At 41.2% G+C, this 12,770-nt stretch overlaps 1 protein-coding gene across 3 annotated transcripts in view; it reads right to left on the bottom strand.

Annotated features, from left to right (window-relative positions):
- VEPH1 (ventricular zone expressed PH domain containing 1) overlaps positions 1-12,770 on the bottom strand; it is a 213,032-nt gene that overhangs the window by 51,297 nt on the left and 148,965 nt on the right. For all 3 annotated transcript variants that reach the window (XM_080658193.1, XM_080658195.1, XM_080658194.1), the window contains 2 exons: positions 4,572-4,711; positions 424-558 (listed from right to left, as the gene is read on the bottom strand). In XM_080658193.1, the coding sequence (XP_080514319.1) occupies positions 424-558; positions 4,572-4,711 (275 nt within the window). The remainder of the gene's footprint in view (positions 1-423; positions 559-4,571; positions 4,712-12,770) is intronic.

Below are 12,770 nucleotides of genomic sequence, written 5' to 3'. Positions count from 1 at the left end.
CTCTCTCTCTCTCTCTCTGTGTGTATGTGTGTGTGTGTCTGTCTCTTTCTCTCCCTCTCTCTGTCTGCACCTTCCCTTAACCTCCCCAAGTGGCCCCTCAAGGCCTGCTGTGTACTTCCTCCAGGACCTGTGAGTAATAAACTTTTCTATTTCACTTTCTCTTATGGTCGTGCCCCACTTCACAAATGTTGATTTAACAAAGTCACAATAGGCAATGACCCTGTCTACTGACACCATTCTACCCTGAGGCCATGTAGCACCACATGAAATTTGGTGCTATATTACTTAATAAGTGTTTTTTAAAATAATAAAAGAAGATCAAGGAGAGAAGGAAAAATGGAACTGTTGAGAAATAGGCAAACTGCTTCAAGATAATCTTGAATCTTAGTTTAAAATAACATAACCCAGGAAAGAAGCATTTACCTTCTGCTGTGGAAATGTGGACTCCAGCATGGCTGTTTCAAAGCTGTGAGCACCCTCTACCTGGGTCTTCTCCCACAAAGATCTGAGAAATTGCACAGAACGGCTCTGGATGGACAGAGGCTCCGGAAATAGGCTCTGAAAGGGCATTAGTGAGAAAAACATGTTGTCTCTCATCTCACCAAGACTGATTGGCTACAGTGCACTATTTGGGCTTGGTTTGAACTTTAACATGGTTTAAATTTAAATAGAAGAACAAAGCTACCTTGAAGATTGAACATATGATATATTTTAGGCTTTTTGTTTTTTAATAGAAAAATTAAAAGTATTGAATAAGATTTTCAAGGCAGTTGACATTGATCTCTATAAATATGCCTAATCTTCGTAACATAGTATTTACTTCAATCATTTCCCAAGCATGTTACCTAATTGGAAAATGGTCAATATAAATATTTATTTTTCAAAGCTCTGAGAATTAATGTATAAAATTAAATCTAAAGCACAAATTTAAGAGTAGATTATGAAGACTAGAAATTAAATAATTGAGTGTTCATTTTGCACATATTCAAATATGAACATTGTGAATAGATGTGTGGGAAACAAAAAACATTTTTAATCCTAAAATGTATAATGGATGGATATTCCTGGAACTTTAAGATATTCTAAGTGTTAGATAATAAGATTGTTAATGTAAAGAAAATCACATTATGTATATTTCATTCAAGCTAATGAAAACAAAAAGTTCAAAGAAAAAATTTAAATTGTGTTTGTATATTTACTAATCTATTATGTTTTTATTTACATGTTGTGATGTTATAACTTTAAATGTAAGCATTTCAAGTGAAAGGAACAATTTTATAAAAACATACAGAACATAACAGAGAGCATAAAATATTATTTATATACACACAAAACCATGTATGTATTGTATTTTATGTTGAGGTATGACAAAATTATGATATTGGCTTATAAATCCTATTTTCTATGACAGTGACATCCAAGCATTGACTTATGAAACTCTATATGTAGTTTGTTTAAGAAATTTCTATTTAGTAAATAAAAATTAGTAAGTTTTTTCCCGAGAAATATGTCATTACTATAAAGATGAGCTACTTCTTGTACTGAGTGGGGAAAGGTGAAGAACTTTATACTCTAAGTGGCCTGCAGGTTAAAAAAGGCTAAGAGTCAGTACCAGGTAAGCTGATTATGCAACCATAATGTGGACACATCTGGGAATTTATTTATTACCAGAAAGTTATGTAGCACATGATTTTTCATTTAAAGAGAAGCAGAGCCTGACCAGTGTGGCACAGTGGTTGAGAGTCAACCTATGAACCAGGAGGTCACAGGTTGGATTCCCGGTCAGGGCACATGCCCCCATTGCAGGCTCAATCCCCAGTAGGGGGCATGCAGGAGACAGCTGATCAATGATTCTCATCATTGATGCTTCTATCTATCTTCCTTTCTTTCTGAAATCAATAAAAATATATTTTTTAAAAAAAGAGAGAAGCAGAGCCTGATTTTATAAATCATCAATCTAAAGAGGAGCGTTTAGACTGGAATCAGTGAGTTAGAGAGCTCCATGAATCTGTTAAATTGACAGAAGAAAGAGTCTAGCCAGCATACAAGGCTGGGTTTGTAATCATGAAGTCAAAGATTTGTTTTTTATTCAAATCTTTTATTGATGTTGTGAAGTCAGGGCTTATCCAGACCACACAATATCAAAGCTATGGAAAAAGAAAGGAACTATTACAGTAAAATGAACAAAGAAGAAAAGCAGTATACTAATAAACATGCTTTTGGGCGATTTTGCTTAAAGAAAAAGACAAAGAATCAGACTATATCAATAAAATAAGATAAAGGGGCAAAAATAAAAGCAAGTTTTCTTGGTTTGTTTTCAGAAAACTGACAACTGTTAAGAATAAAGCCAAAGATCAAACCAAATACAAAATCACTGATGAAAACTATTTGAAAACTGTAAGCAAAGTAAAATAAGGTCATTCTTTTAAGAAATGGAACAATAATTAATGCTATGTTCTTTTTTGTATTCCAATACAACTCGATTCACATCAAAACATGAGTTGTGAGTTATTAAGTCTTACAGGAAAAGGTGATAGATAGTCTTAAGGCATGTCTAAGCTGTCTCTATGGTTATGATACATTCAGCTGCTTTTATTTATGAAATATAACTGCCTGGTTGTGACTTTTGTAGGGGGTATAATAGAAATATTATATTAATAGCAGTAAATAAACTATCTTACCACTTGGCCTAATTTTTAAGCATCTTACAGCATTTGAATTCTGTTTTTCCCTCCTTTCCTTTCTGTACCTGCCTGCATCCATTAATTTTATTTTTTTAACACATGTGCAATAATGAAAAGACTACTGGATCAGGAGTCAGGTGGTCTGAATTCTGCCCTTCAATTTTCTTATCAGTAAAAATGATATCTAAGGTCTCTTGTATTACTAACACTTTATAATCTACTAGAGGCCCAGTGCATGAATTCATGCACCTCAAAAGGAACTGTGGGCTGTGAGGCTGCGGTGGGCACAGGGGCGGGTCTCTGCCCATCCTCCACACCCTTGCCCAGTCCCTCCCATTGCAGCCCTGGTCCCCTGTCTGCCTACAGCCTCGCTCCTGCCACCGCTCCCACATGCTGACTGCGCTGGCCCTGCTCACACCCGCTGACAGCGTGGAGCGATTGGGGTTGGCGCCAGCAGCGGGTGTGAGTGGCAGATGCTGCCCCGATCACCCCTTAGGAGCAGGAGGAAGTGGAGAAGCCCTCAGGGGCGATCAGGGCCTGTGCCGGGCGCCAGCAGCAGGTGCAAGCAGTGGCTCTGGCACTGGCAGCAGGTGTGAGCGGGGCTGGTGCTGGCAGCAGGTGCAAGCACCAGATGGGACCACGGCACGTGGGAGCAAAGAATTTTCAGAGGCTCGCCCCTATGACAGTGACCAGCACCCCACCTTGGTCTGGTGCCCCCACTCACCTGCTCCACCATCCCACCGCAGCCAACGCCTGCCATGTTCCGCACTCTGCACCTTCTGCTGACACCCACCATGTTCCGTGCGCGACCCCTGGTGGTCAGTGCACGTCATAGTGACAGGTTGTTAGGTTGTTTGGTTGTTCTGCCATTTGGTCTATTTGCATATTAGCCTTTTATTATACAGGATATTATAATTTTACATTAAAATTTAATGCATTTGAGATAAATATTTCCATAAAAGAATCTTTTTTTGCCTTCATGTCATTTCTTTTTTTTTTTTGAGAGTATTACATATGTCCTTCTTTTCCCCCCATTGACCCCTCCAGCTCATCCCCCCCACACCACAGCCCTCATCACCCCATTGTTTGTGTCCATGGGCCATGCATATATGTGTACAAGGTCCTTGGTTGATTACCTCCCACCCACCAACCTTCCCCCACCTTCCCTCTGAGATTCCACACTCTGTTCCATGCTTCTATGTTCTGGATTTACTTCATTTATAGGTTTATTTTGTTACTTAGCTCAAATAAGAATCTTTTTTAATGCTAAAATATTTTCATCAAAATTTTAGTTGTTAAGTTGAAAGTCTCTTGTTATGAAATTTTACCTATAGTGATATATTTTGTGGAAAAAATAGCATTCCAGTATTTTAACAATGTCTGAAAGGATGTGCTGACATGAAAATTAACTGGAGATTGAAAAACTATAAATAAAGGCTAGCTCTACATTAGGAAAGTTCTTCCCCCAAATAAGCTGGTATTTTTGTTGTTTCACAAAAAAGTATTTTCCCTTTTATTCTCCTTTTTTATTAATAAACTAGAGGCCCGATGCACGAAATCCATGCAAGGGGCTCAGCCCTTGCAGCCCCAGCTTCGTCTGAAAGGTCTTCTGGAAGGATGTCTGGTCTAATTAGCATATTATGCTTATATTATTATAGATATTAATAGGATTGGTCTCCTGATTAGTAATCCAGAACTTTTTATAAGAAAAGACAACAGCCTATAGAGTTAATACTTTAAAATATTAAAAAAATCCTTATTAAAAGTTAGTGATGAAATGAGTATGTATTGCTGTTCCCTACATATCAAATTTGGTCAAATAATAATTCAGTAAAAATGATCATAAACTCATACCAAGGAGCCACGATGAACTTAGCTTATACACACCTGCTGAAACAGAAACATGATCTGAATCCATGGCTGAGGTTCTTGGCTGATGAGAATAAAACTGGATTTACTGTACAGGCAGTAATGGCCCTTCAGGGAGCAGGTGAAGAACAACTTGGCTACACAACTTCTAACAGAATCTAGGAATAAATACACATAGCATTGAACATTTGAGTCTTCTCGGAGTAACACTTTATACTTCAACACACTAACACCTTTAGAAATACATTCTTCAGTTTTCAGTCTGACAACCAATAACTCCAAACAGCTGTGTATTTGGGAGTGGATCCACTTCATGGAATGTAGATTTAAATGCAGATGCGTTTATCCGTCTTTCTCTGGTTTTAATGAACAATGCATGAGGAATCTCCAAGCAACTAATACGGAAGAGTTAACTTCACTCCAATAAAAAGGGAGATACTGTGTCATTTCCTTCTTATTGGGCACCTTGAAATGATAACGTGGGAGGAATAAGCAATTGGATGGAGGAAACCCAGCCATTTTTTTGGATGGTGGATGGTGTGTCATGAATCAGGGCCCTTGTTCACTTGATTTTGCAAGGGCCACACAGCCTCCAAAATAACTGGCTGAAGTGTGGCTTCCTTGAACTGGCCTGGTCTGATTCTAAAAGGTCATTTCATCTTGAAGAGCTTCAGCAAGGAAGCTTAATGAGATCATCCTTTAGGGACAAGAAAGTGGGGGAAGATAGTGGTGGTGGAGTAGAGTAAAAGTGGTGAGAAGTCATGTATAGGAGGAGCCATTTAATCTTTACAATCCTACAAGATGGGCATTATTCTTTCTATTTTAAAGATGAGGAAGCTTAGCCTATTTGAAGGTCAGTGTGACCTTGGTACATGACACGCAAGAGATGCTCCACAGAGAATATCCAGACAGATGAATGATGCTCAGGGATCCAGAAAAAATATTGCTGAAGGCTGCCTAACCTGTGGCAGAACCAGGATTTGAAGTCAGCTGAGCTGATGCCATGTTGGAATGCTTTAGACACTACCATACCGGGATCTTAAAATCTGTAGTCATATTAACAGTTCATGTAGTATTTATTGTTTCAGAATTAATCTGACATTTTACATGAAACATGTTGAAAATTAATAGATTTAGTATGCCCTACAATTACAAATGGAAACGGATTAGCATTTATTAAAAGTGAATGGGGACCCTAATAAAGTGGCAGAGTCAGTCCATATGCTTGCTCCATCAGGTGTGAAGGCATAACAGGCTTTTCAGGAAGAGTTTGGAAGCGTTCAGGAAAGGTGGCCAATGACAGATTAGAGTAGAAGGCACTGGAAACAAAGCAATAAAGCCACAAGGCAATTTAGAAATATATACTGGAATCTTAATACTATTAAACAGCCTTCTGTGATTCTGAAACATTGGTATGAAAGAACCAGTTTTCATGAAGTTAATTGTTTTGGGGAATTAAAAAATGTTGGGTTGAGCATTCAATATCCTTGTTTAAAATCAGAAATCATTCCTGCATTCTGAGGGTGAATGATGGGTCATGACATGTAAAGAGAGTTTGAAGTTTCGGTGGGAAAGACCAGGAGGCCTGGATCTGGGAAAGAAAGACCTCAGAATTGAATGGAGCACCTATCGAGTTAAAATTGCCCTATCAGAAATTGTTTGACAAGGGTAATGAAAAATACATTTTGGCACTGATGCTCTGAAATTTGGAATTTAAACTATACTAGAGAAATAAGAAACAAGTATATCAAGAGAGCCACACAAAAAATAATATTCAAAATAAATTGAATGTATATACACATTGAGATAGCAACATGTTTTGCTTTAATAGAAAGTTTCAAAAGCAAAGTTCTTTCCTAAGAACCCATGCAGTGGCATGTCAGTTGTGAGTTGAACTTCAGACCTCTGCCATTAAAAAAAGTTTTTGTCTATTTACTTCACTAAATTCTTACTGCTCATTCATGTTTTCTTTTGAAAATGAACATTGCTTAGATTTATTTACTCACCCAGAGTCTACCAGCTTTCTATACACAAACCACAGGGGTCCCAGATCACATTAAATGGGTGAAGTGGTAGAGCAGAGACCTTTAACTTAGAAGCATATGCACTGGCTGGAAAAATAAATCAGTTCTGTGATAGAAGGTTTTTGTCAATATTTTCAGTAAAGCTGACCTGTATCAATATTTTTCTTCTCATTTTTTCCCTTGAGCTTTCCTGGCTTGGAAAGTTTGCTCCACAGTATTAATATTTAGTTGTTATTTTTTCTCTGTAATTTTCCTCCCTCCTGTTCATTCAATGGTATTGAATGGTAAACATGCAATAAATGGTTGTTGAATAAATAAATGTCAGAAACTGTGTGAGAGCAAGAGGGACCATGATATTGACCCTACTCTTAAGAGGCTTACAGCACAATAGGAGAAATGTCTATAAACAACATTGCTTGTAAACATCTAGAAACAGCATTTATAAAAAATTGGTTTATGCCCATGAGATGATGGAGGGACACACTATTACGTCTTTCAGAGAAATGAGCAGCTTGTTCTCCCTGAGGAGGAAATATTTGAGGTGAACCATGAAAGATGATCATGATTTTGAACTTAGAAAAAGTGCGAGGGAGACAAACATTTTAAGTGTAGGAAACACCCTAAAAAATAATCACACAAGGTATGAATGTTCAAGGTAATTCCAGGTAGTAAATTTAGTATATATGGGTCATTAAGACATGGTATACTCATACAATTGATGCCCAAAGGGTTGTTCATTTTTCTAGACTTACGTGAAGAGAGAGATCGAATGGGAGAACCATCAGAAAGAGCATCTATACAAATTTTCTTAAGTCCATAAGATATTGAAGTTTTTTGGGGAAAAAACCACATCATATCATATCATTTGATCAACATGACTTATGACTGTTGATGTTGACCTTGATCACCTGGCTGAGGCAGTGTTTACCATGTTTCTCCACTGTAAAGGTACTCTTCCCCTCCCCCCCCCCCCCCGCCACTGCCCCACTTTCCACACTGTGCTCTTTTTTTAAAAATCCTCACCTAGGGATATTTTCCCATCGATTTATTAGAGAGTGGAAGAGAGAGGGAAAGACAGAGAGAAACATCAATGTCAGAGAAACACATCGATTGGTTGCCTCCTGCATGCACCCTGACCAGAGCTCAGGCTGGGGAGGAGCCTGCAACCAAGGTATGTGCCCTTGACCAGAATCGAACCCAGGACACTTTGGTTCACAGGCCGATGCTCTATCCACTGAACAAAACCGGCTCTAATCCACTGAACCAAACCGGCATTATATTCTTTGAAGGGAGCTACTATTTGAAAGTGGGGAGTTTGCTTTACCTCCTTGAGGGCAAAATAGCTACATAAATTATGTGGAATTCTTCTGCATAGATTTGTCTCTTCCTTCTCCAGTTATTTTATTCAAATTATTTAGTTAATTATTCTATTGGTATGTGCATATAAATACTTACTTCATACTTTAATACTATTTTATTTTTGCTTTGATTGTTCCAGCTTTGGCCATTAGGAGTTCTTTCAGTTGGCTCCTGTGTCCATTTCATGTGCCCTCATCATTGTGTGGGTGAATGTGTGTGTGTGTGTGTGTGTGTGTGTGTGTGTGTGTGTGTGTGTGTATGGTTCTTATTTTAGTACTTATTTACTTTCTGGAACTAAAAGATACTCTTGGTTCATTTTGTATGTTTCCTGGTCCTGTCTTGGAATCAGTCATTTCTCCAAGGAGTTCTGGTTCTTTTTATTGGAGAACCAGAGGCCCGGAGCATGAAATTCATGCATGGGGAGGGGGGTGTCCCTCAGCCCAGCTTGTGCCCTCTTGAAATCCGGGACCCTTTGGGTAGGATCCCTACGCCTGGCTGGCGGTCAGGGCCTATCAGGGCTTTCCTTCCCCCCGGCTGCCGGCAGCTGGCCCTCCCCCTGCCACTGCCACTGCTTGCCATCTGTGCGACGCTGCCCCCCTCACCCTCGCCACTGGTAGCCTCCCTCTGCAGGTGACAGGCATGGGGTACAATCACTTGGCTGGCCTGGGCCTCCTTCTGCGGGGTGATAGATCATGGAGCCTCACCATCAATCACCCTGCAGAGGGTGGCCTGGGCCTTCCTCTGTGGGGCAATTGTGGGGTGATGGCAGGGCCACCCAACCAATCACATTGCACCCGCCTTGACTAGCATGGTTGTCCGGAAGGTCGTTCAGATGGTCATTCTGCTGTTTAGGCATTTCGTCAGTTTACATATTACGCTTTTATTATTATAAATGGTATTAGAAACCAAGATCTGGGTGTTAGGTGTGCTTGTTGCTACTGAGGCAGCATTATTCCTTGGCCCTCTCAGCTAAAAGAGTGAGGAAATAATATGTGTACACTAATATATATACACATATGCAAATTTTCTATATATAACTGTCTTTATCTATATTAAGCTAAACATAAGTTCATACTAATGACATCCATTCTAATTCTTTACCACATGGAAAGTTTAGCCTTGCTTACCTGTAACTCTCACATCAGCAGTGAGAAGCCTAGCTCCTATTCCTTTTTATTAAAAAAATACATTTTTATTGATTTTAGAGAGGAAGGGAGAGGAAGAGAGAGATAGAAACATCAATGATGAGAGATAATCATTGATTGGCTGCCTCCTGCATGCCCCCCCCCCTCCGGGATTGAGCTTGCAACCCGGGCATGTGCCCTTGACCAGAATTGAACCCAGGACCCTTCAGTCTGTGGGTTAATGCTCTATCCAATGAGCCAAACTGGCTAGGGTGCCTAGCTAGCTCCCATTCTGTAGTATTTTTATCTCTGTGCACTACAGAAGGCAGAGTCTTCCCCCCCTCCCCCTCCTACTCTCTGTCTCTGTCTTCTTCTCCTCCCTCTTCCTCCCTCTCTCCTCTCTCTCTTTCTTAAAAATCTTTGTGTATTTAGCCTCTACTATAGTGCTTGGCATAGAGAGGCTTCCTTCAAAATACAATAATATCTATCTACACTAATAAAAAAGAAACATGCAAATTGACTGTACCTCCGCTATGCCCGCAAGCCAAGCCCACCAGCCAATCAGGAGTGAGTATGCAAATTAACCCAACCAAGATGGCTGCGGCCACGGAGTGAGCAGGAGGCTTGGGTTTCCCTGGCAATAGAAGAAGCCAAGTTTCCCGCCCACCCTGGCCTCAGCTCAAGGCTACAAAGTTTCAATTATAGAAGATAAATAAATCCCAACCAAGATGGCGGCATCCATGGAGCTAGAGAGAGCAGGAGGCTTGGGTTGCCCCCAGCGATGGAGGAAGCCAACCTTCCCACCAACCCTGGCCTGCCCTGGCCTCCACTCAAGGCTACAAAGTTTCAATAATAGAAGATAAATAAATCCCAGATACCAGGGCCTCAGCTTGGGTCGCCCGGGGGCGTGGCTGGCCTGCAAACCACCACAGGCCCCTCAACCAGGCCTCCCCACACCCCAAGGGAACCCCCACCTTGATCCGGGACACCCTTCAGGGCAAACCAGCCGGCCCCCACCCATGCACCAGGCCTCTATCCTACCTAATAAAAGAGTGATATGCAAATTGACCATCACTCCAACACACAAGATGGCTGCCCCCATGTGGTCAAAGATCCTGCCCCCATGTGGACACAAGATGGCTGCCACAAGATAACCAGCAGGGGAGGGCAGTTGGGTGGGAGCAGGCCTGCAAGGGAGGGCAGTTGTGGGTGATCAGGCAAGCAGGGGAGGGCAGTTAGGGGTGACCAGGCCTTCAGGGGAGGGCAGTTAGGGGTGACCAAGCCGACAGGGGAGGGCAGTTAGAGGCAATCAGGCTGGCAGGGGAGCAGTTAGGCATCAATCAGACTGGCAGGGGAGTGGTTAGGGAGTGATCAGGCTGGCAGGTAGAAGTGGTTAGGGGCAATCAGGAAGGCAGGCAGGCAAGCAGTTGAGAGCCAGCAGTCCTGGATTGTGAGAGGGATGTCCGACTGCCTGTTAGGATTGGGCCTAAACAGGTAGTCGGACATCCCTCGAGGGGTCCCAGATTAGAGAGGGTGCAGGCTGGGCTGAGGGGCACCCCCACCCCCGTGCATGAATTTCATGCACCAGGCCTCTAGTCTATAATAATAAAAGCATAATATGCTAATTAGACCAAACTTCCTTCTGGACATCCTTCCGAACGAAACCATGGCAGTGGGGGCTGAGGCAGAGGTGGCAGAGGTCCTTGGCCTCTGCAGTGGTTGGGGGCCAAGACCGAGGAGGCAGAGGCGGCAGAGGCGGCAGAGGCCCCCAGCTGCTGCGGCAGTGGGGGCTGAGCCCCTTGCACGAATTTTGTGCATTGGCCCTCTAGTTTTGTAATAATGTTTTAAAAGTCTAGTGGAAATTCTAAATCAAGCAAAACCATAATAAAAAATAAGACTTTAGTTTATATGTGTGTGTGTGTGTGTGTGTGTGTGAATTACTTAAAATATTATAGCAAGTTAATATGTGGAATAACTAATATTAGTATTTACTTTTATACCAATCACTCTGTTAGGTGTTTTATATAATTATCATTTTATCCCCATAGTTATCTATTATTATCTCTATTTTTACTTAAGAGGTTAAAGTGTCAGAGAGTTAAGTGACTTAATCAAATAAGATGCAGAACCAAGATTTGGACTAAAGTTCATCAAAATGTAAGACCTATATTTTGTTCACAAAATGATACTACCTCCTCCACAGTCACTGTCTAATGGATTTGAACCTGTCTCCCCAGCCGAGTTACCTATAATTTCTGTGGGGATAGGGTGGACAATCCAAAATAAATTGTCTATCTTTAATAAGACCACACAAGTTGTCCAGACCTAGAAATATAACCTAAGGCATTAACGTTTATGTAATTACCATATAGTCAGCAAAATTCACTAACCTGGTGGTAGGACAAATCCTATATAATAAAAACCTAATATGCAAATTGACTGAATGGCAGAATGACCAGTCACTATGATGTGCACTGACCACCAGGGGGCAGATGCTCAATGCAGGAGCTGCCCCCTGGTGGTCAGTGTGCTCCCACAGGGGGAGCGCCACTCAGCCAGAAGCTGGGTTCATGGCTAGTGAGTGCAGTGGCAGTGGCGGGAGCCTCTCCTGCCTCTGCTGCAGGTGGGTGGTAAGGAGCGAGAGGTTCCAGACTGCGAGAGCCCCAGATGGTGATGGTGAGAGGGATCCTGGACTGCAAGTGGGCGCAGGCTGGGCTAAGGGACTACCCGCCCCCCCCCACCCCCGGCCCAAGTGCATGAATCTCATACACTGGGCATCTGGTCTTTTCATAAGTCTAAAGGGCCATGGCAGATCTATAAAGAGAAGCTCTTTCTAGGCCTGTGTAAAGTAGAAATAATTGGCCTCTTTTATCTCTGAATATAGTAGGAGAAAATAGGGGAGGGTTCTGAACCCAGAGGAAATAATCAAAATGAATAGGCTTGGAGTTCCTTAGAGGTGAAGAAAGCTAAAGGGAGGGCTGTGGTGTTAACTTTAATGGCCTGTGATCTGCTATCAGGTGATAAGTGGTTTTACTACTTATCTATATTGGATCTGAGAAACACACAATTCTTCTTGGTAGACTAGACACATGACTCATCTCGCAGGGCGGCCAGTTATGTTTAATCTATGCTATCATATACTTTTTACTTAGAGATTAGTGCCTTTTAAGAATAAAAATAGAATATGGATTTGATTTTTATTATAGCTAGTAGAAATATCAAAGAGTTGGCTTTATTTTTTGGAAAAAGGAATGTTAGCTCTTGTTTTGAATTATTTACCAAACTTACACTGTGAAAGTCCGCCAGCTAAATAAGAGTCAACTAAAAGAGTCTGGTTTGTTTCCCAGGTTTTTCAACTGAGTCATTCTTCTTCACATCCAAACTATATTTCTAGAATGATTTATAAAATTCAAACATGGGACTATTTCGCTGAAATTGCTAGATTGCTCATATAAATAAGCAACAGATTCAGAGAAGGCATTTGGAGGGACTTAGCAGGAAGGGAGCTAATTTTCATCACCTCCTTACTTTGTACCTAGGTGCAGGTGCAACATATTACATTGAACACTCATGAAGCAGGTCTTATTCTCCCTGTTTTATGGAGAAGGAAATCTCAAGATAAAACTTCCAGGAAGCAAATGAGCAGGAATTTGAGCCCAGGTTCCATAGTTCATTCTCCTTCGAATGAATCATAAAATAAAGGTAATAGA

The sequence above is a fragment of the Plecotus auritus genome (assembly GCF_963455305.1).
Source record: "Plecotus auritus genome assembly, chromosome: 2".
Taxonomy (NCBI): Eukaryota; Metazoa; Chordata; class Mammalia; order Chiroptera; family Vespertilionidae; genus Plecotus; species Plecotus auritus.
This window is presented reverse-complemented; position numbering and strand designations above follow the sequence as displayed.